At 50.1% G+C, this 22,848-nt stretch overlaps 1 protein-coding gene across 5 annotated transcripts in view; it reads right to left on the bottom strand.

Annotated features, from left to right (window-relative positions):
• SLC43A2 (solute carrier family 43 member 2) overlaps positions 1 to 22,637 on the bottom strand; it is a 45,230-nt gene extending 22,593 nt beyond the window's left edge. Inside the window, exons 1-5 of one of the 5 annotated variants that reach the window (XM_072779092.1) lie at positions 22,489 to 22,624; positions 21,417 to 21,634; positions 12,473 to 12,680; positions 11,016 to 11,071; positions 9,795 to 9,871 (exon numbers count right to left, since the gene is read on the bottom strand). In XM_072779092.1, the coding sequence (XP_072635193.1) occupies positions 9,795 to 9,871; positions 11,016 to 11,071; positions 12,473 to 12,680; positions 21,417 to 21,576 (501 nt within the window). In that variant the 5' untranslated portion in view covers positions 21,577 to 21,634; positions 22,489 to 22,624. Of the gene's footprint in view, positions 1 to 9,794; positions 9,872 to 11,015; positions 11,072 to 12,472; positions 12,681 to 21,416; positions 21,635 to 21,982; positions 22,143 to 22,244; positions 22,296 to 22,488 lie in introns of those variants that run through there. The other 4 variants (XM_072779096.1, XM_072779094.1, XM_072779095.1 and 1 more) reach the window with 4 other exon arrangements.
• Between the last annotated feature and the right edge of the window lie 211 nt (positions 22,638 to 22,848).

Below are 22,848 nucleotides of genomic sequence, written 5' to 3'. Positions count from 1 at the left end.
TTCATAGTTCATGGTGGTTTTTTAACAATACAAGTATTTAATAGGTAGTCAAACTGTGTGTCAGCTTTCAGGGCCTACCTGGCATCTATGTTGGATGAAATCTCTCTGAAAAGAACATCAAGGGTGACCCTGGAAACCCAAAGTATAAACATCCCAGCAAGAGTCAATGTGTGGTCACAAAAGAAGAGCAAGAACAAGAGCAGAGAGGGTTTCCCTAAGGACATTAATTATTTTTAAAATGTTAATAATAATTGTGTGTTATCCTTTAAGCTGCTCCTTCTCTTCCTCCAAAAGCTGTCAAGCCTGCCAGGAGATTTCCCCTACTTGGTGTGCCCAGGAGCAGCTTAATTAGAGAATTTTCCTTATTATTAAATAATAATATATAATAACATGGCATAATTATATTTGTATAACATATAATAACAATAATAGCACTGTCATAACAATAGCAACTATTTTTAATGCCTACTATAGGTATTATCTTAAAAACCCTCAAAATAACCTTATGAGGTAGGTGTGACTTTTTACCCTTGCTTACTGGGTATAAAACTCTAGGATTAAAAAAGTCAAGGGACTCCCCCAAACTTGTAAGAATCAAATTTCTGTACCACTGGGCTACTCTGCCTCTTAGAAACCTTGGTTTGGTCCCCAGGGCAATTACCCTCACCTCTCATGCTTCTATTTGTTCCTTATTCAGCATTCAGTCTGCTATCCCCACTAAAGGTTTTCTACATCCCTTCTGACGCTCCGTTTGGACCTATCTGCCCACTCCCTCCCCTTGACCTCTCTACAGTCCAGGGCCGCACCTACGAGTGGACTTGCATTTGCTGTGGACTTTCTCCTGTTTCATCCTCATGTCTGTCTCCTCCTCCCTCCTGCCCTCTACCTCCTGCCTCCCAAGGAACTCATCTGCACAGAGTGGCTACTCAAGCCCTGTGATGGAGTGACTGAGCACTGAGCACTGAGCAGATTGCCCTAGTGTGGACCTCAAGGGCTAGGTGGAGTGGGAAGAACCAGCTCTGCTGCCAAGTAGGAATCGGAGCCAGTGCTACAATGACAGATGATGGGAAAAACACTCGGGCGGGGGCAGTTTCTGGATTCTGCATTCGCAACTGCACTCACAGGTGGGGAGCACAGGCCCCCTCCCCAGGCTCTGGGTGATTTTCACAGCCACGCCTGCCGCCTCTGCAAGGGCCAAGATGGCCAAGACGGCCAGAGCTGGAAGAGGCTCGCAGGGCAGAACCCGGCCTCCAAGCCGGCCGGCCTTGCTCACTCGGGGATACCAGTGGTGACTCATTCTCAGCCCCTTGGCTGCACTGTAAACAGGCCCTGGCTGTGTGACCTTCCCAGAGGGGAAAACAGCAGCTGCAGGCAGCCCCTCCCCCGGAGCTCTGGCCACAGATCACAGCTACTGGACAAGAGAACCTGGAGGCCTAGGCTCCAGAAAATGGTGAGGACAGGCTAGCCTCCCTGGAGGACCCTCTCTAAGATGCTTCTCTACTTAGGGGTCCCCAAGACAGGCCTTGGCTGGCAGGCAGGGACAGAAGGGCTACCACGCAGCCCCTCGCACTGACTTCTCAAATCAGGATCTCCCAAGCCCACCAGCTGGGGGCACACCCTGGCTCTCAGGAAAAAGCCACGGGGCCCCTTCCAAAGGTGAAACTTGGTCCAAAGATGGCTGGCATACACACCCAGAGCTCTGTACAAACTGTATAGGCCAGGATCCAGGTACCAGTCTGGACAAGCAGACTCAGCAAAGCTGGGCTATTTCCTAACCCCAAACAACTGGGCAGCTCCAAGCACACATTGCCAGGAAAAGGTCCTTGTGGTCACCTTTCCGCTTCACTGCTGTTGGGGTGGGGAGGAGGGACTCCACTCCCGAAACCACTTCGTTTGCCTTCCCAGCCAGGTCCAGCCCTGCTGATGCCTCCACTACACTTTCTGTTCACCCATGAATGTGTCACATGGTGAAGCAAATTCACAAGGCAGAACCTTTTCGATGGGTGAATTATTCCCGGGTCAATGGCGATCAGCTGGCATTTTGGGTTCTCAAGGCCCAGGAGAGAAACCAAAAGACAGAACTGGCTCCGGGCATTGGGAATCCTGCTCACCTGGCACCTAGGCTCCCAGAGAGCTAGTTGGGGTGCTGTGGAGATTTTCTCCTGGTTGTAGAAAAGGGTCAGTCAAGCAGAAATGCCAAATTCCCATCCCCTCCAGGGGCATGTGCTTCATACTACTGTACCCTCATTTGCTTCCTTCACATCTTCTCAGTATTTGAAGAGGGATAGTTATTCTGTTCTCATCAAACTCTGGTCTGAACTCCGATGGGATCATTTCTTCCTCAGATTTAAAGTCAGACTTCAATGAGTCAAATAGGAAAAGCCCACTGAGAGATATTTCATTAAGGACCCTGACAACATTTTGTAACCACTTCTCCAGGAGGTTTCCAGCTCAGAACTCCCTGTCCCGCCCACACAAATGGGGGGCAGAGTAATGAACTGGAAAAGATACGTCCACAATGTTGGCTGCATCTGCTCCCATCTCTAAGCAACCCCAGGCCCTGGATTGCAGGGTGGCGGCCCAAAGACGCCGCCTCAGCCGCAGGCAAGTGTTTGCACTCCAGCCAATGAAGTGAGTTAAACGGTTGTACAAATGTTAGACATTAGGCAAACAGACCAAAGTGTGCTGTCCAGATGTCCAGTGGGGAGGCTGAGGCTCTGCATCTCAGGAAGTACTCTGTTCCCATGATGACCTGCCACCCTCCTCTGCTGAGGCTGTCGCACTGCCCACTTCACACCCTCTGCTGCAGAGACCTGGGAAAGCCAGTCCAACCATCAGGCAGCCCACCTGGCATGGGATCTAGTCTTGCTCCTCTGAGCGTCCACTCTAGAGGGAAGGATCACCCACGAGTACAGATCTCTCAGGCTCTGTTGACCATCTCGCCCTGGCTTGTATGGAATAGGCATTTTGCCAACCTGTGTCCCCCCTCTCCACCAATGGGGTGACAGCTCATAGCCCTGGTCACTTTTATTTATACCACAGCCCACGCAATACAAAACTCCTTAGAACTCAGCAAGTCCCCAAATTAAGGTTTCCACGGCAATACATTCCCTCAAATTCCCAGGTTATCAGAGTGATTGTCCAAGGCCCCAATGAAGTTGTAGATTTGATTTAGGAAGCTCCTAATTGCAACCCTGAAGATTTCTTTGTCCCCCAAATTAGAACATGGGTGGGAGACACAAACAGAAAGTGCCATTGTGCTGCTAGTTCCATGTCTTTGGGAGCTGATCCTGACAGTTCTGCTTTTTAAAGGCCTGGTCTGTCAGAACGAGATTCAGCTCTACTCAGCAGAAGCCTCGGCCAGCCCTAAAACATTGCCCAAGAACTCCAGCTCCGTCCTTACTGACCTGCTTCTCATTCCCCTTTTAGGGTCTATTCTAGAAAGGAGAACCATGAGAGCCCTCATCTGAGACCGCGTGGGAGATAGCCCACTAAGATCCCTCAGGCAGTAGTGGAGGAGGAAATGACTTAAAAAGGGCTTAGGGGGGGATCCCTGGATGGCTTAGTGGTTTAGTGCCTGCCTTTGGCCCGGGGTGTGGTCCTGGAGTCCTGGGATCGAGTCCTGCATGGGGCTCCCTGCATGGAACCTGCTTCTCCCTCTGCTTGTGTCTCCGCCTCTCTCTCTCTTTCTCTGTCTCTCGTGAATAAATATTTAAAAAGGTGGGGGGCAGCCCGGGTGGCTCAGAGGTTTAGCACTGCCTTTGGCCCAGGGCATGATCCTGGAGACCCGGGATCAAGTCCCATGTCAGGCTCCCTGCATGGAGCCTGCTCCTCCCTCTGCCTATGTCTCTGCTTCTCTCTCTGAGTATGTCTCTCATGAATAAATAAAATCTTAAAAAAATAAAAAATAAAAAAGGGGGGGCTTAGGGAGTTGGCTCATGTATATGGAAGGGGAGTCAGCAGAATGGGGGGTGAGGGGGTGAGGGGGTGGGTGTCAGCCCCCACACCTCTGACAGGGAAGAATAACGGAGCAGTTTCTTGGTGCCTCTGGACCAAAGGTTGTAAAGCACCAGATAACATATATTTTAGGTTTTGTAGGCCATATAGTCTCTGTACAACTACCTCACTTTCCCCTATAGCACAAAGGCAGCCACAAACAATAACAGTGAGCATAGCAATGTTCCAATAAAATTGTTTAAATGGGGCACCTGGGTGGCTCAGTGGGCTAAGCATTTGCCTTCGAATCAGGTCATGATCCTGGAGTCCTGGGATCCAGCCTCATGTCAGGGTCCCTGTTCGGCGGATAGTCTGTTTGTTCCTCCCTCTCTACCGCTCTCCCCTGCTCATACTTTCTCTCTTTCTCTCAAATTGATGGATAAAATTTAAAAAAAGAAAACCCACAAAAAACAAAACTTTGTTTACAATCCACACCTCCCATTGTAGAGGCTGCTTTTAGGCAGCAGGTGTGAGCACTCAGAAGCTGTGTGAGGTAGAAAGGCCACAGTGACCACCAAGGTGAGTGCAAACAGAGCCATTAGGTGACTCCCCTCAAAACAGTTGCAAACCCTAGCTGACCAATGGGCAACGTACAACCGGGCATATGTACCAACAAAGGAAAATTATATGCGTTCCCATACCTCTTCAGGCCCTACCTTAACTACAGCCCCCCAGCTCTACCTCCTGGCAGACAGTCTCTCTCTTGCCGTCCTATACACTGCTCTCTTGTGGTATATTCAATAAACTTCTATTTCCTTTGTTCTGCCGTGGGTGAATTCTTTCATGGCGAGTGCCTCCACTCAGTCTGGGTTGCCCCACAGCTACCAGTGGTCTAGATTTAGCCCTGGGGGCAGCAGTTTGTTAACCCCTGCTCTAGGGATCCCTGGGTGGCTCAGCGGTTGAGCCTTTGGCCCAGGGCCTGATCCTGGAGACCCAGGATCGAGTCCCATGTCGGGCTTCCTGCATGGAGCCTGCTTTTCCCTCTGCCTGTGTCTCTGCTTTCTCTCTCTCTCTCTCTCTCTCTCTCTGTGTCTCTCATGAATGAATAAATAAAATCTAAAAAAAAAAAAAAAACCAAAAACCAGATCTCTGCTTTAGTTAACAATCAAATGGGGGATCCCTGGGTGGCGCAGCGGTTTGGCGCCTGCCTTTGGCCCTGGGCGCGATCCTGGAGACCCGGGATCGAGTCCCACGTCGGGCTCCCGGTCCATGGAGCCTGCTTCTCCCTCTGCCTATGTCTCTGCCTCTCTCTCTCTGTGTGTGTGTGACTATCATAAATAAATAAATAAAATAATAATTAAAAAAAAATAAAAAAAACTTTAAATAAAAAACAAAACAAAACAATCAAATGGTTTTCTTGCCTGGTCACCATGTATCCCGCGTACCTCTGACCTCCCAGTGGGCCAGTGAAGAGCAAATGCCAGTGCTTCTGCTGCAGTGTTTTTGACCTTCACACAGACCTACTAAAGGTTGATGAAAGAAACAGACCCTTCTGCAGAAAAATGCACCTGTACACACACACACACACACACAATTTGTTTGCATATAATCTCAAGGGATGTACAGCCCTCCTTAAGCTTATTCGTTATCACCCAGAGGCCTAAAAACCCTACGGTAAGATCCCTTGCTCACTCAGAAAGAGCTAATTATTTTTTATATCTATGAAAGAGCTCTTACAAAACACTTAAAAAAAAAGATAAACAAACCTGTAGAAAAAGATACAAATCACACAAAGAAATAATTCACAGAATACAAATGACCACAAAAAAGAGGTGGAAAAATGCTCCCACAAACAAAGAAAAACTTTTTAAAATCATGGTATATCATTTTCACCAGATCAGACTGGCTAATTTTGAAAGGACTAACAACAGCATATGGGAAAGGAGTGTGGAGAAAGGGCCAGTTTTATTCACAGTATAGGATAGAACCTGTGGGGAAAGGCCAGCAATCCCACTTCCAGGAATTTATTTTACAAAAAGGTACAGGAGTGTTCACTCCAGCATCATCAGAAAGACTGGAAAGCAACCCAAGTGCCCATCAGCAGGAACTGGTTAAATAAATTATGGTGTATCTATGGTATAGAACAAGATAAAACTATTTCATAATGTAGAGTTCTTGAGTTTAAAATAATAAGGTAGATTTCCAAGTACTAGCAGAAAAACATGTGAAAGAGTTAAGTGAAAAAAGACAAGCTGTAACAGCCTTTTTAAAGAAAAATAAAGAAGAACATTGATATATGTAGATTTTTTTTTTAAATACTGAAGAGATATATTCTAAAGTGATAAAGGTGTGCTTACAGAATTTTATGGTCCATATTCCTGATATATTGATTTTAAAAATAAAAACATTTTTGGGACAAATGGGTAGCTCAGTGGTTGGCTCAGGTCGTGATCCCAGGGTCCTGGGATCGAGTCCTGCTTCAGCCTCCCCACAGAGAGCCTGCTTCTCCCTCTGCTTATGTCTCTGCTCCTCTCTCTGGGTCTCTCATGAATAAATGAATATAAAAAATATAAACAAACAAACAAACAAATATTTTTGTTTATGATCACAAAAATCCAGAAAATAAATCCTTTATAAGCCTATTAGCCTCCCCTAAATGTTACCTGATAACAAGTATAAGCTCATTTTAAGGGGAATCTGGGTGGCTCAGTGGTTGAGCTTCTGCCATCGGCTCAGGGCATGATCCCGAGGTCCTGGGATCGAGTCCCGCATTGGGCTCCCCACAGGGAGACTGCTTCTCCCTCTGCCTGTGTCTCTGCCTCTCTCTCTGTGTGTCTCATGAATAAATAAATAAAATATTTTTTAAAAACTCATTTTATTTTTACTTATTTATTCAGATTTTATTTACTTATTGGAGAGAGAGAGAGTGAGGGAGAGGAAGAAGTAGACTCACCGCTGAGCAGGGAGCCTGATGCAGGGCTTGATCCCAGGACCCCGAGATCATGACCGGAGTCAAAGGCAGACGCTCAACCAACTGAGCCACCCAGGTACCCCTATAACTTCATTTTAAAAGCTTTCTTTCGGGGATCCCTGGGTGGCACAGTGGTTTAGCGCCTGCCTTTGGCCCAGGGCACGATCCTGGAGACCCGGGATCGAATCCCACGTCGGGCTCCCGGTGCATGGAGCCTGCTTCTCCCTCTGCCTATGTCTCTGCCTCTCTCTCTCTCTCTCTCTCTGTGACTATCATAAATAAAAAAATAAAAAAGCTTTCTTTCCTTTTTTCTTAAGTACTCTCTAAATCCAACATGGGGCTTGAACTCACAATCAGAGATCAACAGTCACAAGCTCTACCAGTCAGGTGCCCCTAAAGGCTTTTTCTTTCTTTCTTTCTTTTTTTTTTTTAAAGATTGTTTGAGTGAGTGTGTACATGCATATGCTCACGTGAGCAGGAGGGGGGGCAGAGGGAGAGACAGATTCCTGCTCACAACAGCTGGGAAGTGGGAGGCTCGATCCCAGGACCCTGAGATCATGACCTGAGCTGAAATCAAGTGTCAGACGCTCGGGGAGCCTGGGTGGCTCAGTGGTTGAGTGTCTGCCTTCAGCTCAGGTCCTGATCCTGGAGTCCTGGGATTGAGTGCCGAATGGGGCTCCCCACAGGGAGCCTGCTTCTCCCTCTGCCTGTGTCTCTGCCTCTCTCTCTGTGTCTCTCATGAATAAATAAATAAAATCTTAAAAAAGAAAAAAAAGGGCAGCCCCGGTGGCGCAGCGGTTTGGCGCCGACTGCAGCCTGGGGGTGTGATCCTGGAGACCTGGGATTGAGTCCCGCATCGGGCTCCCTGCATGGAGCCTGCTTCTCCCTCTGCCTCTCTCTCTCTCTCTCTCTCTCTGTCTATATGAATAAATAAATAAAAATCTAAAAAAAAAAAAAAAAAAAAAAAGATCCTCGAATACTTTAAAAAAAAAAAAAGTTGAACGTTCAATGGACTGAGCCACCCAGGCACACCCACAGACATTCTTAAAGGTAATTCACGGTATAGTGGTTTTTATCCATTTGTCTTATGCTTTATTACAATAAAGCATCATTCTGCATCATAGAGCATAAATTCCTGACATTTTTTATCCCAAAATTCAGAACTGCCACAACATAGGCACAATGTGACTAAAAAATGGGGATGGGCACTTGGGTGGCTCAGTGGTTGAGCATCTGCCTTTGGCTCAGGTCATGATCCTCAGGTCCTGGGATCAAGTCCCGCATCAGGCTCCCTCACACAGAGGCTGCTTCTCCCTCTGCCTATGTCTCTGCCTCTTTCTCTATGTCTCTCATGAATAAATAAATAAAATCTTTTTTAAAAATGGGGATGATGCCAGGTTTTTAATTTTCATTTTGATGAAAGTTGGTCATTTTCATGCTGTCAAAGAACAAATAAAGCCATGACTTTTGTTTCACAATTTATATAACTTAGTAGGATTTGTGTACTTTGGATAGTTGTAAAATATTTCTTACAGTTTCAACATCTGTTTTCTCCTGGGAATTTGAGAGGGAGGGGAATACAACCATTTAAAAGAAAATCTACTTGGTTAAAAAAATAGAAATAAAGAAACACAAAAAGTACAAAGTAAATCTCCCTCATATCACAGAGGGCAAAGCAATCATAGTTCCCAGAATCTGTGTTTACTCACATCTGTGTGTCACCCACACCTGCACATCACCTACACCCCAAGGATACCACATACACAGCCCATGCTGTGCCTTTCTCACCTAACACAGATTTCCCTGAACTCTCCATTTTTGCAGGCCTCCATCAGACAGTGATCCCTCTCCCCTAGGACAAAGTTAACCAAGCAAGGCATAGGAAGGGTGAACAGAAGAGGCACTAGGTCTGGCCGGGCCTGGCCATGGGCTCACAGCCTTCAGGCAAAGGGTCATGGAGATGCCAGAACCTCTTGGCATCTTGGAGCTCCTTCCCAGAAGACCAACAGCCCAAAGGCTCCCTCAGAGCTGAACGAGGGGCCCCTTAACAGCAGGACTCCTGAGTCATTAGTGGGAAGGGAAATCAGAAACCAGAGTGCCCTGCAAATGGCAATGGCAGGTACTGTGTCATAAAAAGCTTTTCACAGGGAAACTGAGGCAAGCCAAACAGAAATCTCTCTGAAGACCATAGCATTCTCACTTTTTTCCCATTGGCCAGCTCTGAAGGGCCAGCCTGCAGAGAGCTCCCTTCTTCATCCTAGGGAAGACATTTTTGGCCTTCTCTTTCTTTCTTTCAACCTGGATCTTCCTACAACCTCTCTCACCTCAAAAAGCAGCACATTCTGGAGGCACTCAAGCATCCCAAGAAAACATCTCCCTCCTCAGGGTGGCTCTCTGTACCCTGGCATTTAGAAAACTGAGAAGAGAGGCAGCCATACACTCCCCTGAGTTCTGCATTCCATTCTGGACAAAGGCAATGGTTTGGGTGGGGCGATTCTAAGGGAGGGTTGGTTTTAGGTTGCACTGTTAGCCAGAGCTACTGCAGAAAATCAGAGAAAAGAAAAGTGGGTGGCAGCTTTTTTCTCTATGCTCCTGTCTTCCCTGGGCACATGGCTAGTGAGCTGGCTTCCTCAGCACCTAAGCCAAGGTCAGCAGGCAGGGGATGGGCCTGCTCTGAGATCCATGCTCTGCTGCCTTCAGGCCTACCTACAGAACCTCCCCGGCCCAGGAGGCCATGACTGGCTTTGCTGCCAGGCCACTTCATCACCTGCAGCCCTCTCCTGCTTGGGATGTCCAGGCATAGGCAGGTAGATGGAAGCCAAAGAAAGCTGCCTCAAATTCGCCAAAAGATGACTGAATGAGAGATCTTTAACAAATCAATACTTACTGTTAATGAGGTGAAAGTCATGCACATCCCACCAAAGCCATTCAGGGCCAGGGAAACGAAGATGAGCACAGAAAGAGCTGGAAGGAAACAGAAGGTTCACAATCAGGGAACCACAGCAGAGCTCCAGGGAGGCGAGGGCCTGGCCTAGTACCTCGCAGGGAGCAAGCAGAATGGATGACATGCCATCTGGGGTTAGTGACAGATACCTGAAGAGCTGAAACAGCCTCTTCCTCACCACCCTCTTCTCCCCTATTTTACAGAGCTTGGACTCTGCATCCCCATCCTCCTTTCTCCACTAACCTCAGCAGCAGGCCAGAGGCCTAAAGAAGCTGCTTCACTGAAACCAAAAATACAGGTGCTCAGAAATTAGTGGATGGGCCTGGCTAAGATTCTGGCAAAACTCAAGTTCTATTATGGTGTTTGTTCTGCAAGTCCTTGAAGCAACAGCTCCACCTGAATGGCGTTGGGGACCAGCTGGATTCCAAATCACTTTTTTTTTTTTAAAGTAGGCTCTTGGGTAGCCCTGAACCCACTGGCTCAGTGGTTTAGCGCTACCTTCACTCCAGGGTGTGATCCTGGAGACCTGGGATGGAGTTCCACATTGGGCTCCCTGCATGGAGTCTGCTTTTCCTTCTGCCTGTGTGTCTGCCTCTCTGTCTCTCTGTGTCTCTCATGAGCAAATAAATAAAATCTAAATAAATAAATAAAAATAAATAAATAAATAAATAAATAAATAAATAAATAAAGTAGGCTCTATGCCTGATGTGGGACTCGAACTCCCAACCCAAGATCAAGGGTCATATGCTCTTCCAACTGAGCCAGCCAGGTGCCCCAGCTTCTAAGCTATCTGTATAGTGCTGGCCTGGGCTGCCTCCGAGGACTTAACTCCCAACTTCTGCACAGCCCCTCAGCTGGTCTGGTTCTTAGAACTCATCTCAAGTTGGCATCAATGAAGCCATAGAGAACTGGCCTGACTTGGTGATGAGATGGCAGTATTGTACATTCTAGGAGCTTCTCTCAGACATCTGTCTAGGGTGATTGCTCTCTTACCCAGCCACCCATTTAAGGTAAGTAGCTGAGTGAAGGCTAACAGGCATCCCTTCTAACTTAAGCAGTGAGCACCAGGATTGGCATGGCTTTCTAGAGCAGGTGGGCGAGGAAACCCCTCTGGGTACTTTCTCCCCAGCCTCTGACAAAAGAGTAGAGGAAAAGCATACTCACAGTTTGGGTTACTTGCTCCATATGCAATCAGCAAACAGGAGACAGCAAAACAGGCACTAAAAACAAACAGAAATAGTACATTATTTATTATTATTGTTATTGTTTATAGTGTTCTTTGGAAGTATTTACTATGGGTCAGATCCTTTCAGAAAATATACATTCTTTTAATTTAATAATTTTAAGGAGTATAATTGGCTCTGTTTTACTGATGAATAAAATAAAACAAAACAAAGAAAGAAAAAATCTACCTTCTCAAAAGTATCATAGCTAGTTGGTGTCTAAGAATTCAAGGCCCAAAGGCAGATGTGATAAACACCATGTTGCATCATCCTCTCCCATCCACAGACTGGAAAAGCTACGGTTCTGAAGTGAGAGGGTACAATCTATTACCCAGGTTCCTATGTCCACTCTGCCAGGGGAGCAACAGAAGCCCACTGAGCATGAGGGAGAGGAATGGCAGCTTCTGAATCCTCACTGCTTAGCTCTGTCCTAGGGACAAGGGCCTCTTTTTTTATTTTATTTTATTTTATTTTATTTTATTTTATTTTATTTTATTTTATTTATTCATAAGAGAGAGAAAGGTGGGGGGGGGGAGAGAGAGAGAGAGAGAGAGAGGCAGAGACACAGGCAGAGGGAGAAGCAGGCTCCATGCAGGAAGCCTGACGTGGGACTCGATCCCGGGACTCCAGGATCAGGCCCTGGGCTGAAGGCAGCACTAAACCGCTGAGCCACCTGGGCTGCCCGACAAGGGCTTCTTAAGTTCCAAAGAATGAATGAGATTGATCCCCTCATCCATTCCCTTCATGGTCTCGGGTCTCACCCATTGCAAACCCCTGCCCTGCAGATGATCATTCTCAGTGTGGTTGCTCTGGGGAAGACTGTGGCCTAAAAGGAACAGCCACTTGCTGGACTGACTCTGAGTCTGGCAGCCTAGAGCCTGATAGACCAGGGACACATACTTCAGAAATGCACAAGATGATCCATTGGAGTGCTAGGAGTAGCAGAAATAGTAGGACTTCTATTTTATAATTTTTAATCTTTAATTGACATTTTTTGTTCATGCATTATAAAGCACATAGAACATTAAGACTGGCACACACATATGTAATTGACAATTCTGTGCTTGCATGTGCTTGCATGACAATTCTGTGCTTGTATTCAAACTTTTTTTCCTGATGGAGGCATAAGGTCAAAGAGACTGTGGAGACCAGTATTCTTAATGACAAGCAACTGCAAGTCTTCCCAGGCAGGCTTGGGGCCCTGAACCTTTTTTATGCAGTACTGGCACACTGCAAGGATCACAGTAACTACTGGCTTGGGGGCAGAATGGATGGGAACCCCATTCCAGGTGGGCATATAGAGAGCTCCACAGTGCACCTGCTAGCGGGGACCAGGCTTCCCTACAGTAAGGATCTCAGCCCAGGAGCCATCTGCCCACTCCCGACCCCTGCACTGACCTGCCCAGCAGCCTGAGTTTCCTTGGGCCGTATTTGTCCATGACGATGCCTAGAGGCAGGGTGATGGCACTAAGCAGGAAGGAGCCTACGGTGAAGGCCAAGTTTAGCATCTCATCCTGGGCCTTGCAGCTGAGCCAGCCATTCATCAAGCTCATCTCCTCGTGCTCCGGCTCGGCTGTGCCCCCAACTGTGCCGTTGCTGACCATCTCTGGGTGTAGAGAGGGAGGGAAACTTGGTCACAGGGTTGAGGCAGGGATTTCCAAAGATCAGAGGAGCAGATGTATATTCAGACCCCACTGGAAATGTCAGGGCTGGTTGTGGCTACCCCAAGCAGGCTTGGCTGTCCATCTGGCTCAAGCCCCTTGGAGCAATAACGTAGAGGCTCTTGTCTTTGGTTGGGAGTTCGCAAACCCTCTGGAAAATCCAGTAAAGGAAGCTATGCTCCTCCTCAGAAGACGCACACAAAGGCTTGCCCACAGTTTCAGGGGTTTCACGTGTCCCTTGAAGCAGGCATGAGCCCCAGGTTGGGATTCCCATTCTAGAGTAACACACCTGAGTAGGCCTCAGGCCCCAGGCTGGCCAAAAACTTCTCAGCAGCTCTGGCATGGAAACAGACTGTAGCCAGTCTATCAGTGCTCAATCCTAGACCACCTGGGAAGGACAAGCTGCTGGTGTCCCAGCAATGCCCTGGTTCTCCTCGGTCCATGAAGGGGAATCGTGAGCAGGCCTCCTGTACTGCTAAGTATGGGAATCTGCCACCTTCGCCCTGCTTATTTTCACAGCATCAACCACCACAGATAATGTGCCATGGAACCCCTTGGAGAAGTTTTTTAAAAATAGTCTCAAGTCGGGCAGCCCCGGGGGCGCAGCGGTTTAGCGCCGCCTGCAGCCCAGGGTTTGATCCTGTGGACCCTGGATTGAATCCCACATCAGGCTCCCTGCATGGAGCTTGCTTCTCCCTCTGCCTGTGCCTCTGCCCCTCTATCTCTCTGTGTGTGTGTCTATGAATAAATAAATAAAATCTAAAAAAAAAAAAAAAATAGTCTCAAGTCATTTGCTTTCACTTGTTGAGGTCCATGATTTGTATTTTTCTGGCTGGGGTCAAGTGCTGCTGTCCCATCTGGCCACACCTGTGCTGCCTGCAATCTCAGCTCTAATCACCCCTCCAAAGTCCACCGGCACCAAGACAACAAAAAAAGCAGCTGAAGGCGGGAGGGTGGAGCACAAGGCCGGAAGTTTGGCAGAGGAAGCCTCTCCTCTCCTGCACTGCTAGTTAGAGATGCTGACTAATCCTACAAGAGAAGCAGCCTCTGATTAGATGCGAGGTCACACTGGGAGAGTCAAGGAAACACCTCTTTCCTGATAACTGCCTGCCTCCTGATTGCGGCCCTCTGGCGCCAAGGCTGTAAAGCTGAAGTCTGCAAAGGCCTGCCCAGGCTTCTCAGGGCTGCCCCAAGGTCATGGAAAAGGATGCACTTAGGGTGAATCATGCTATATGCCAACCTCTCACCAACCAGCCCTGCTGGGGGCACATGGATTGAGGGTGAGGTGCTAGAACCTGGCCCCTGGGTTCCAATTTTGGTTCCTCTACTTTCTCCTCATATAACTCTGGAGAAATGACTTAAATCTCTATCTAAGTTTCCTCATCTGTAAAATGGCAAAATACAGTAGTAGTATCTACCTACTAGAGTCTGGTGGAAGATAAAGGAGAAAATCCAGACAACATGTTAAAGCACATGCAGACATAAAAAGTGCTCAATAAACAACAACTAGAAGTTACTATCACTATTTTTTTTTTTTTGTTACTATCACTATTACTAAATTATGGGAAGCTTAGGATGGTGCAACTGGCTGGCAGCAGAGTTGGATAGGAACTGGGTGCAGGGTTCTACAACTATGTGCTAGTGTAGCATGACTTTGCATCCAGACTCCCATTGGGCTGGGGGCCTGCATGAGCCCCAGGTGTACTCACTAGGTCCTGGTGTACAGTAGATGTTTACTGAATGAAGGAAGACAATGGAGTCAGAGCATGATGGCCAAGAAGACACAGAGAAAAGAAAGGAAGTAGGATGTATGGCGCCAAGGTGAAGATAGAGGGGATTTAAGCAGATAAAAGGCACAATGTCAACCTCCTGAAGTCACAGAAACAAAACCTCACAAGCCAGATTCTCTCCCACCCCCAAACCCTGCCACTTTGTTTCCTAAAAGAGGCCCCGCTACCCTGACAGCCAAAACACATGACAAATAGGATCATCTGAGTCCATTAGCATCCAGGTAAGAACCACCACACACACTGCCTCAGCTGGTGGGCCTGAGCTGCTTATTCACTGTGGGTAGCTTCTGCAAAGGTGGAGCTGCCTCTCTGGCCCGCATGACCTGCCACAACAGGAACTAGGGGACAGGTCTCCACATGGCCACGGCCATCTCCAGGTTTGTGTGCAGACACAAGCAAAACTACCCAGGTATCACAGTGTGGACAGGGGAAGAAGACACCTCAGGGTCTGGGATCACTGGCCTGTGAACCCAGACTGTGGCCACACAGGGCCTGGAGCCCACGATTGCATTAAAGAACACAAAAGAACTTGAACAGCTGACAGCATTGTCACTGAATAGAGGCTAGAGGGTACCCGCTCCCAGTCTCCCCAGAGCTGGACCTCTAAATCCACAACTGTACTCACCACAAGGGAGAAGACAGATCCCGAGGCAATGCACTCAAGGCAGTCTCTCTGATTTGCTGTAACTGGGGGTGGCAATGGAAAGATCCTGAATTGTTTAGATGTAAGTAGACAGGGGAGCTCATGAGGAGAGAGGCGGGAGTGGAGGGAAGGAAGGGTTATCTGTCTCCCGTCCTTCATTCCAAAGAGCCACTAAACACAGAAGCAGAGACTCCTATCCTCTGGGCCACCAGCTTTCTCTCCTTTAAAAACAATCCCTGCCAATCCCTGCCAAAAACAGGCCTGCCTTAGCCCTCTGCCCTCCTGCCTCTAGGCAGTGATGTCCAGCAACAGATAAGTCTGGGGTAGGGGTCTCAGTGGCCTTTCTCGTCTTCCAGTGAAGCAATGCAATATCCCTTGCCCATGTAGGGGACCAAATCTTCAGTGATCCCAGCTGTGTTGGCAGTAAACAGCTCACATGAATAATCCCAGACCCAGCAGATGCCCAAATACAGCCGTACCCAGGCTATTCCTCTCCCTCTGCTCCCACCTGGGCCACTGCGGGCCAGGAGAGACACAAACAGATAAGCACCAGGAAGTGTCAAGCCTCGGGGTATCCCTCTGCTCCCAGCCCAGAGCGCAGGCCTCATCCAGGTGCAGCCTGTTGTGTATTTCACCTGCACCTGTTTATCAAACAGATGCCTCCTCAGTGGGCGGCCAGTGTGGCGTGGCCGGGCCCAGCTGGGGAAGGTGAACCAAGAGGACAGGCAAGGAATTGGTACCGCCAGAGTGTGCTGAGTCGTTGTGAGGCTGCTGGGGCCGGGGCCAGGAAGAAAGAACAATGCTGGTGCTGTTCAACCCTCCTCACAGAAGACTCACATGTAATCTGTGCAGTGAAAGTAGGGGACAAAAGGGGGTGCTATGACCCTGCTCAGTCTCCCCTAACATCTCTGCGCCAAAGAGGGGGCTCCCTCTACCCCAGAAAAACAAAGGGAAAGGGAGCCCAACAGCTGGCCACATGATGCTTAAGGGAGCAAGGGGCACCGGCCTGGAGGCTCCTCCAAATTCCTGAGCAGCCCTCTTCTCTGCCCGACTGCTTACTGAGTCCCTCCCCAACCCACCTAGGATGCAGGCCCCCAGACCTCCCTGCTGATGATGGTCCCTGCCCCAGGATCTCCTGTCTCTTTCCCAAATCCTTAGTCTATCCGGCAACAGGAAGCAGCATCTCAGTCCAACAGGGGGATGTAGGTGAGAGGTCAGCCTCAGACACAGCAAACAAAAGGCAGGACACAGTCAGTTGGAGGGCCTCCTGGGTAGGCCAGGGCCTAGCCCCCAGCTGTGGCTGCAGAGTGCCTGTGTGTGCCGGCCACTGTACTCCGTGGTATTCGATCCATGTCACTTAGTGCTTTCTCACCACCAACACACACACTCCACACCAGGACACCAGGAGCTTTGGAGCAGCCAAGCTGTTTGCCCAACATCTCACAGACAGTACATTATGGAGAAGCTAGACTTGAATCCAGGCTGCTTTTAACCTGTAGGCTGTGCAGATGCTGAACTACCTAGGTTAGAGGCTTTCAAGAGAACGTGCTGAGGGAATGGAAACAGCGCGAGGCTGTCACAGAGTCAGGGGTTGTGCTAGGCAGCCCTTAATGACATCCAGTGGGAATGAGACTGCCCTCAACATCCTCCTTGAAAGTCAACCCAAGCTGGACAGAACCTTAATGCAACACCACGAAGGCCAGCGGATGTTGGGGAGGGAAATAGGGTCATGAAATGGGAAGAAGAAAGGTAGGGCTGGTAGGAAGTGCTGAGGGCGCCAGCTCCTCTCTGTGACACATTGTGAGGCCGTGGGCACCAGACCTTCTTACTCGTTGCTAGGGAATTTTTTTTTTTTCTTTAATCCAAAATAAACTGGGGGGAGAGGGAGAGTAGAGGGAGTGGAAACAGTCACATTCACAACCATACAAGTAAAAGGGTGGGTTTTCAAAAGCCATCAAAAGCCAGCAGCCTTTGGGTGAGAAGACCACTAAAAGATAGCCTCCAAGCAGCCGGGACTATCTCCTGTCAACATCTGCAGCCTCGGCCCACCTGCTGGAGACCAGGCGTGGCTCTGCCTCCCGGCCCTATGGCAGCCCCCTCTGCCCTCTCTGGGCCCAAGGGACCAGCTTCCTGCTTTGTTTCATGAGGGGTACAACTCCCCTGCCACCACAGGCAGAGAGACTGCAGCAGTCAAGAGCACAGAACTCAGGTCTGCCTTGGTGACCACGGATGAGCAGACTGTGACTTCCTCAGGTGGAGACCACAACTCCCACCCTCACCCCACGCCCAGTATGCAGCAAGACCTCAACAATTCCTAAGAGTTTGTCTGTTTATTTATTTATTTTAAAGATTTTATTTATTTATTTATTCATGAGAGACAGAGAGACAGAGAGAGAGAGAGAGAGAGAGAGGCAGAGACACAGGCAGAGGGGGGATCCCTGGGTAGCTCAGCAGCTGAGCACCTGCCTTCGGCCCAGGGTGTGATCCTGGAGTCCCAGGATGGAGTCCCACATCAGGCTCCCTGCGCGGAGCCTGCTTCTTTCTCCCTCTGCCTGTGTCTCTGCCTCTCTCTCTCTCTCTGTGTCTTTCATGAATAAATAAATAAAATATTAAAAAAAAAAAGAGAGACAGAGGCAGAGGGAGAAGCAGGCTCCACGCAGGGAGCCAGATATGGGACTCGATCCTGGGACTCCAGGATCACACCCTGGGCCGAAGGCAGGTGCTAAACTGCTGAGCCACCCAGACATCCCTTCCTAAGAGTTTAATAGGTGAACTGATTGTCACCTTCCTCTACCTCTGTCACTTCTTCCTGCCTTGAGAATAAAATCCAACTTCCCCAAGTGGCCTCCTAGGCCCTGTGGGCCCTGGCCACTTCCTACCTCTTCTTGTCCCCTCCTCTCCTGACTCACCCCTCTTTGCCCTCCACACTTCTGCCCTTCTATCTACATTGAACCAGATCCCCACTGTTGTTCTCCTTCCTGGCACCCTGCTCTCTGCTGGAGTCCAGACCAATTGTATGTACACGATCTGTGTGTTTGATGCTGGCAGACTACAAACTCCCTGAGGGCCAAGATTGCTCCACACCCCTAGCACAACACTTCAATAAACATTTACTGAACATGAGAAGATTAACAGCCCCCTGACCTGACCCTGTCCAAGCGGGCTGTCAGATGACCAAGAAAATGAACAAAGAGGTCAAGAGCGGGTAGGTACGGCAGTCATCCGGAGGCCAAAAGGACACAGTTCTGGGAAAGCCCCATTCTTCCTGGGCTGGGAAGCCAGTCAGCCTCCTACCTACACCAGGGGGGCTGGGGAGGCAAAGCCCAAATGCCCCGCACCACTCCTTATCAATCTCATCCGGTGGGCAAGGCAAAAAGAGCTGAGAGGCAACAGAGAAACAGGCTCTTTCCTTCTCCCACCTCACCATGCTGGAACCCAACACTGTGTCCATGGCCAAATTCTGGCTGGAGTCCCGAGGAGCTCTGAGAACCTTTCAACAGGTTCATGCCAATTTTCTTTAGAGAACGAACCAAAGCAAAGGTCCTACAAGCAACAAAAAGCTGATGAATTTGCATCTCAACCAGCTACAGACCAGCCAGCTAGTCAGCTCGTCAAGTTTAATCCAATAAATTCCACAAATGGCCCAACTGCTTCTCTGCAATTCACCCATCCACCAAGTTTGAAAATATTAGGCCTAAGCAGAAACCTTGACCCTAAATCCTCCAGGCACTCCCAGTAGGCAAGGCATAGAGGAGACTCGTGCCTCCAAGAGGCAGCAGGCTACTTGGACTCCAAGAAGCAAGGAGCAAGGAAGCCAGAGAGATAAGCTATGTGGAATCGGCAGAGCTGTCCGGTAAGAATGCTGGGTCAGCAGGTTTGCCAGGTAGTCAGAAAAAACAAAATCACAGGCAGGAGCAAAGGCACGGATAAGAAGTTGATGTTCAACCTATAACCTGACCCTTTACCTTCACTTTGGTTTATAGAAGGGACGGGTCAAGCCTCTCATGGGCTTCAACACCAGCTCAGCACTGTGTCGGCACAATCTCTGTGACTCCTCCCACTTAAACGGAGGAAGAAGCCAAGGTTGAGGCAGGAATGAAGTGACCAGCCCCAGTGCTGCCAATGCCATAAAATAACTTAAATCAGTGGACAATCTCAGAAAAACCCAAGAATCTGACCTTCCACAGTAGGTCCCCCTGCCTCCCTCTCAAATCAACCACAACAGTCCCTCAGTCTGGACAAGATGCTAAAAGCTTCATCTGGTGGGACGCCTGGGTGGCTCAGCGGTTGAGCACGTCTGCCTTCGGCTCAGGTCCTGATCCTATGATTTGGGATCGAGTCCCACGTCGGGCTCCTTGCGGGGGGCCTGCTCCTCCCTCTGCCTGTGTCTCTGCCTCTCTCTCTCTGTCTCTTATGAATAAATAAAATCTTTAAAAATAAATAAATAAATAAATGAATAAATAAATGAATGAATGAATAAAAATAAAAATAAAAATAAAAGCTTCATCTGGGGACGATGATTTTTAAAACCCTGGGTGCAGCCTAAAAGAATCCATCAAAGAAGGAGGCAGGAAGGGTCATGATCTAAAAGGGAGGAGAAAGGAGAGAGGAGGAGCCAAACACCCCAAACTGCTCCTTCTACAGAGTCATTAATCTGCTAACATCTCTTAGGCAAAGCAGAAATCTCGTTCAAGGAACAAGGTCTGAGTGACTCTCTCATCTCCCAAGACTTCTTGCTGATGTGCAGAAAGGCCTGCCAAGAACCCTTTAGGCTATTAGGAAATATTTCTGAGTAGCTAAAGGCTAAAGGTTATAAATGATACACTCCCTGCCCTCTCCCAGGTGGCCTCTGCATCCCCTCCATTTCTCCTGCCCTTAACCTGTTCAGCAAAGCTTCCCTAGTGACTGAAACACTCAGGAATCTCCTGGGACTATCAGGAAAGGGAGAAACAAGGACGATTCTACATGGGGTTACAGGCAGCAAGAGCTGGTCTAAAGCTTTTGTTTCCCCCCACTTATTTGTTTTGAGATTTTTATTTATTTATTCATGAGAGAGAGAGAGAGAGAGAGAGAGAGAGAGGCAGAGACACAGGCAGAGAGAGAAGCAGGTTCCATACAGGGAGTCTGATGTGGGACTCAATCCCAGGACTCCAGGATCACGCCCTGGGCTGAAGGCAGGTGCTCAACCACTGAGCCACCCAGGCGTCCCCTTCCCCCCCCCAATTTAGAACGCAAGGAAGAAAAGGCATGCCAGTAGTGTTGATTCAGAGAGTCAAACTTGAGCTATCTCCCTCTAAGGGGACTCACGGCGGCTGGATGGCAAAGGCACTGGGAAGAGACATTACGGAGTTCAACTGCTAGGTAGCCACTGCTGGGGACAGCAGAGGGTAGAGGGAAACACTTCTAATCAAGGTTACCTAGGACAGGGGTAAGACAATAGAGGTGGGGAGCCACTTGGGTCCTACTGTTTGGTTTAATCTACTGACCTTCAGCAATGAAGATCCTGGAATGGGGTCAAGGGGGTGTGAAGGCAGGCATGCAGGGTTAGGTATCTTACAGACAAGAAGCCTCAGCCTGCATTCAGCAACACCAATGGTGTGGCAAAGGGAGAGGACAGAACTAGTGTTATTTCCCTAAATACCCTCTCGCCTCTCCCAATGATGGCAGGCAGACAGAAGGCCATTGGGAGGAAATGTCCTTTGGAAAATCATAAAGCGGCAAAGATTGACAAGAAATAGTAGTTGACATGCCCTTATGAGACTCCATGATGGCCAGACTAAAAAACCATCTAGATTCTAAATGAATCTTCTATGGGGTGGAAACCAAGCTACTTCCTCTCTCTTGCTGCACCCCAGCTACTGAGTCAGGAGTTCCTCTTTCTCACAGTCAGAGAGCAACATATTCAGCGCGAAGGAAGTGATGTGCTACGCACTGGTAGGAGAGGAGTTCAGCAACGTTCCTAGGCGGTGGGAAGAACACCCTGGACTTTGGTGGTTCTGGCTCTACCGGGAGTCCTCAGCTGTGTGGCCTCGGGCAAGCCAGAAGATCTGTCTGAGCCTCAGTTTCCTCATCCACAAAACAGGGCCAATGACACGTACTCAAAAGAACTGGCTGAGAATCAATCAGATGGGGTTTCTGCTCAACGGCAAGTGCTGCGCAGCGAGGTGGTACAGCTGCCGGGTTTTCTCTGCCGTTTTGCCCTCTCCCAAAGCTCCCGTCCCCGGAACCATCCCGAGCCCCCGTCTCACCTGACTCCGTACACAGGTACGAGTAAAAGCCCTCCGACTTGAGCATGATGAGCAGCGAGCCCCAGCCCAAGAGGACTGCCGAGAAGAGGAGATTTTCCAGCACGGCTGTGCAGGCCATCCACCAGCGGCGCCGATGGGCAGTGGCCAGGGTGGGCGCCATGGCGCGGCGTGGCGCGGCGTGGCGCGGCGGCCTGGCTCCGGTTCCGCTCGGCAGTACCCTGCACACAGACCTCGGCGTCAGCGCCCGGCCGGGCCCAGCCCGTGCGGCCAAGCCGGGCCCCCGCCGCAGCGCGCGGGGCTCGTCACCCCTCCGCGGCCCAGGCCGTAGGTGCGCGCGGCCAAGGAAGCCCCAGCCCGGCCAGGGTCCTGCGCACCCTGCCCGCGGCCGGCCCGTGCGTCTGCCGTCAGCCGCGGGACAGCGGCCCCGGCCGGCAGAGACCCCTCTCCCTCGGCTCGTCCCGAGGTAACCTGAGGCACGGGAACAGGAGGGACCACCGCACGCTCAGGGCTGTGGAATTAGTCCTGGCTGTCCGCAGGTGTGACAGCGGGTGGGGAGGTCCGGATACCTGGGCAGGGCCCTACCCGACGGTTGCCACTCCCTGGGACCCCGACGGGTGCCCGCCCGCACTCGAGACCCTTCCCGGTAGCCGATTTCTTCAACCACAAGATCCGCGCACCGAGCCCGGATCGGCCCGCCCCCGGCCCGCTCATTGGCTGACGGCTGGAACCTGCAGCGCCATTGGCCGCTGTCTAGGTCGCTAGGCGCTGCGGCCACGCGAACCCCGCATGGGAGAGGCGAAGCCGGTTCAAACCGGCAGCGCGAGCCACCTGCGCGACCCCCGGCCTGGGCTGTTTCCTCGGCATTCAGTCGGTTCCCAAGGAGGCGGACTCCAGTCCCGCCACCTCCCAGCTGCCTTCTCTATTCGTCGTCTCTTCCCCGCCGTCTCTTCATTGGTCTCTTTCCTCTCATAGGCACACGGCCTCTCCCTACGCCCCGATTCGTGCGCCTTCTGCCCCCCGGCACCTCTGCACAGGACCCTGCTCCCCGAGCCCCAGCCCACTCCTCTCCTACCTGCGCGTATCGGGCCCGGCCGGCGCCTTTTCTGCCTCCTTTTATTCCAGCGCTTTTATTCCGACCCCAAGATAAAAACACTGGCGCACGCTGATTGGCCGAGCAGAGGCTGGAAACAGGCATGCACCAATCAGCAGCCACCCGCCCGCCCCGCGGCGAGCAGAAGCCGGTTCCGGCCGGACTTGGAGACAAACAAGAGAGCTGGGGGGGTCGGGGGTAGCGGCGGCTCGGGCTTCTCTTCTACCGCCTTAATCTGGAGTCACAGCCGGTCTGGGAATCCCCGGGGGCAGTGCCCGAACGCCTCTCCAGAGCCTCACTCCGAAGCCTCACTCCGAACCCTACTTGGGTTCGGTTCCCCCG

The sequence above is a fragment of the Canis lupus genome, chromosome 16, assembly GCF_048164855.1.
Source record: "Canis lupus baileyi chromosome 16, mCanLup2.hap1, whole genome shotgun sequence".
NCBI lineage: Eukaryota > Metazoa > Chordata > Mammalia > Carnivora > Canidae > Canis > Canis lupus.
Note: the sequence above shows the minus strand (reverse complement) of the source record. Positions and strands in the feature narration are given on the sequence as shown.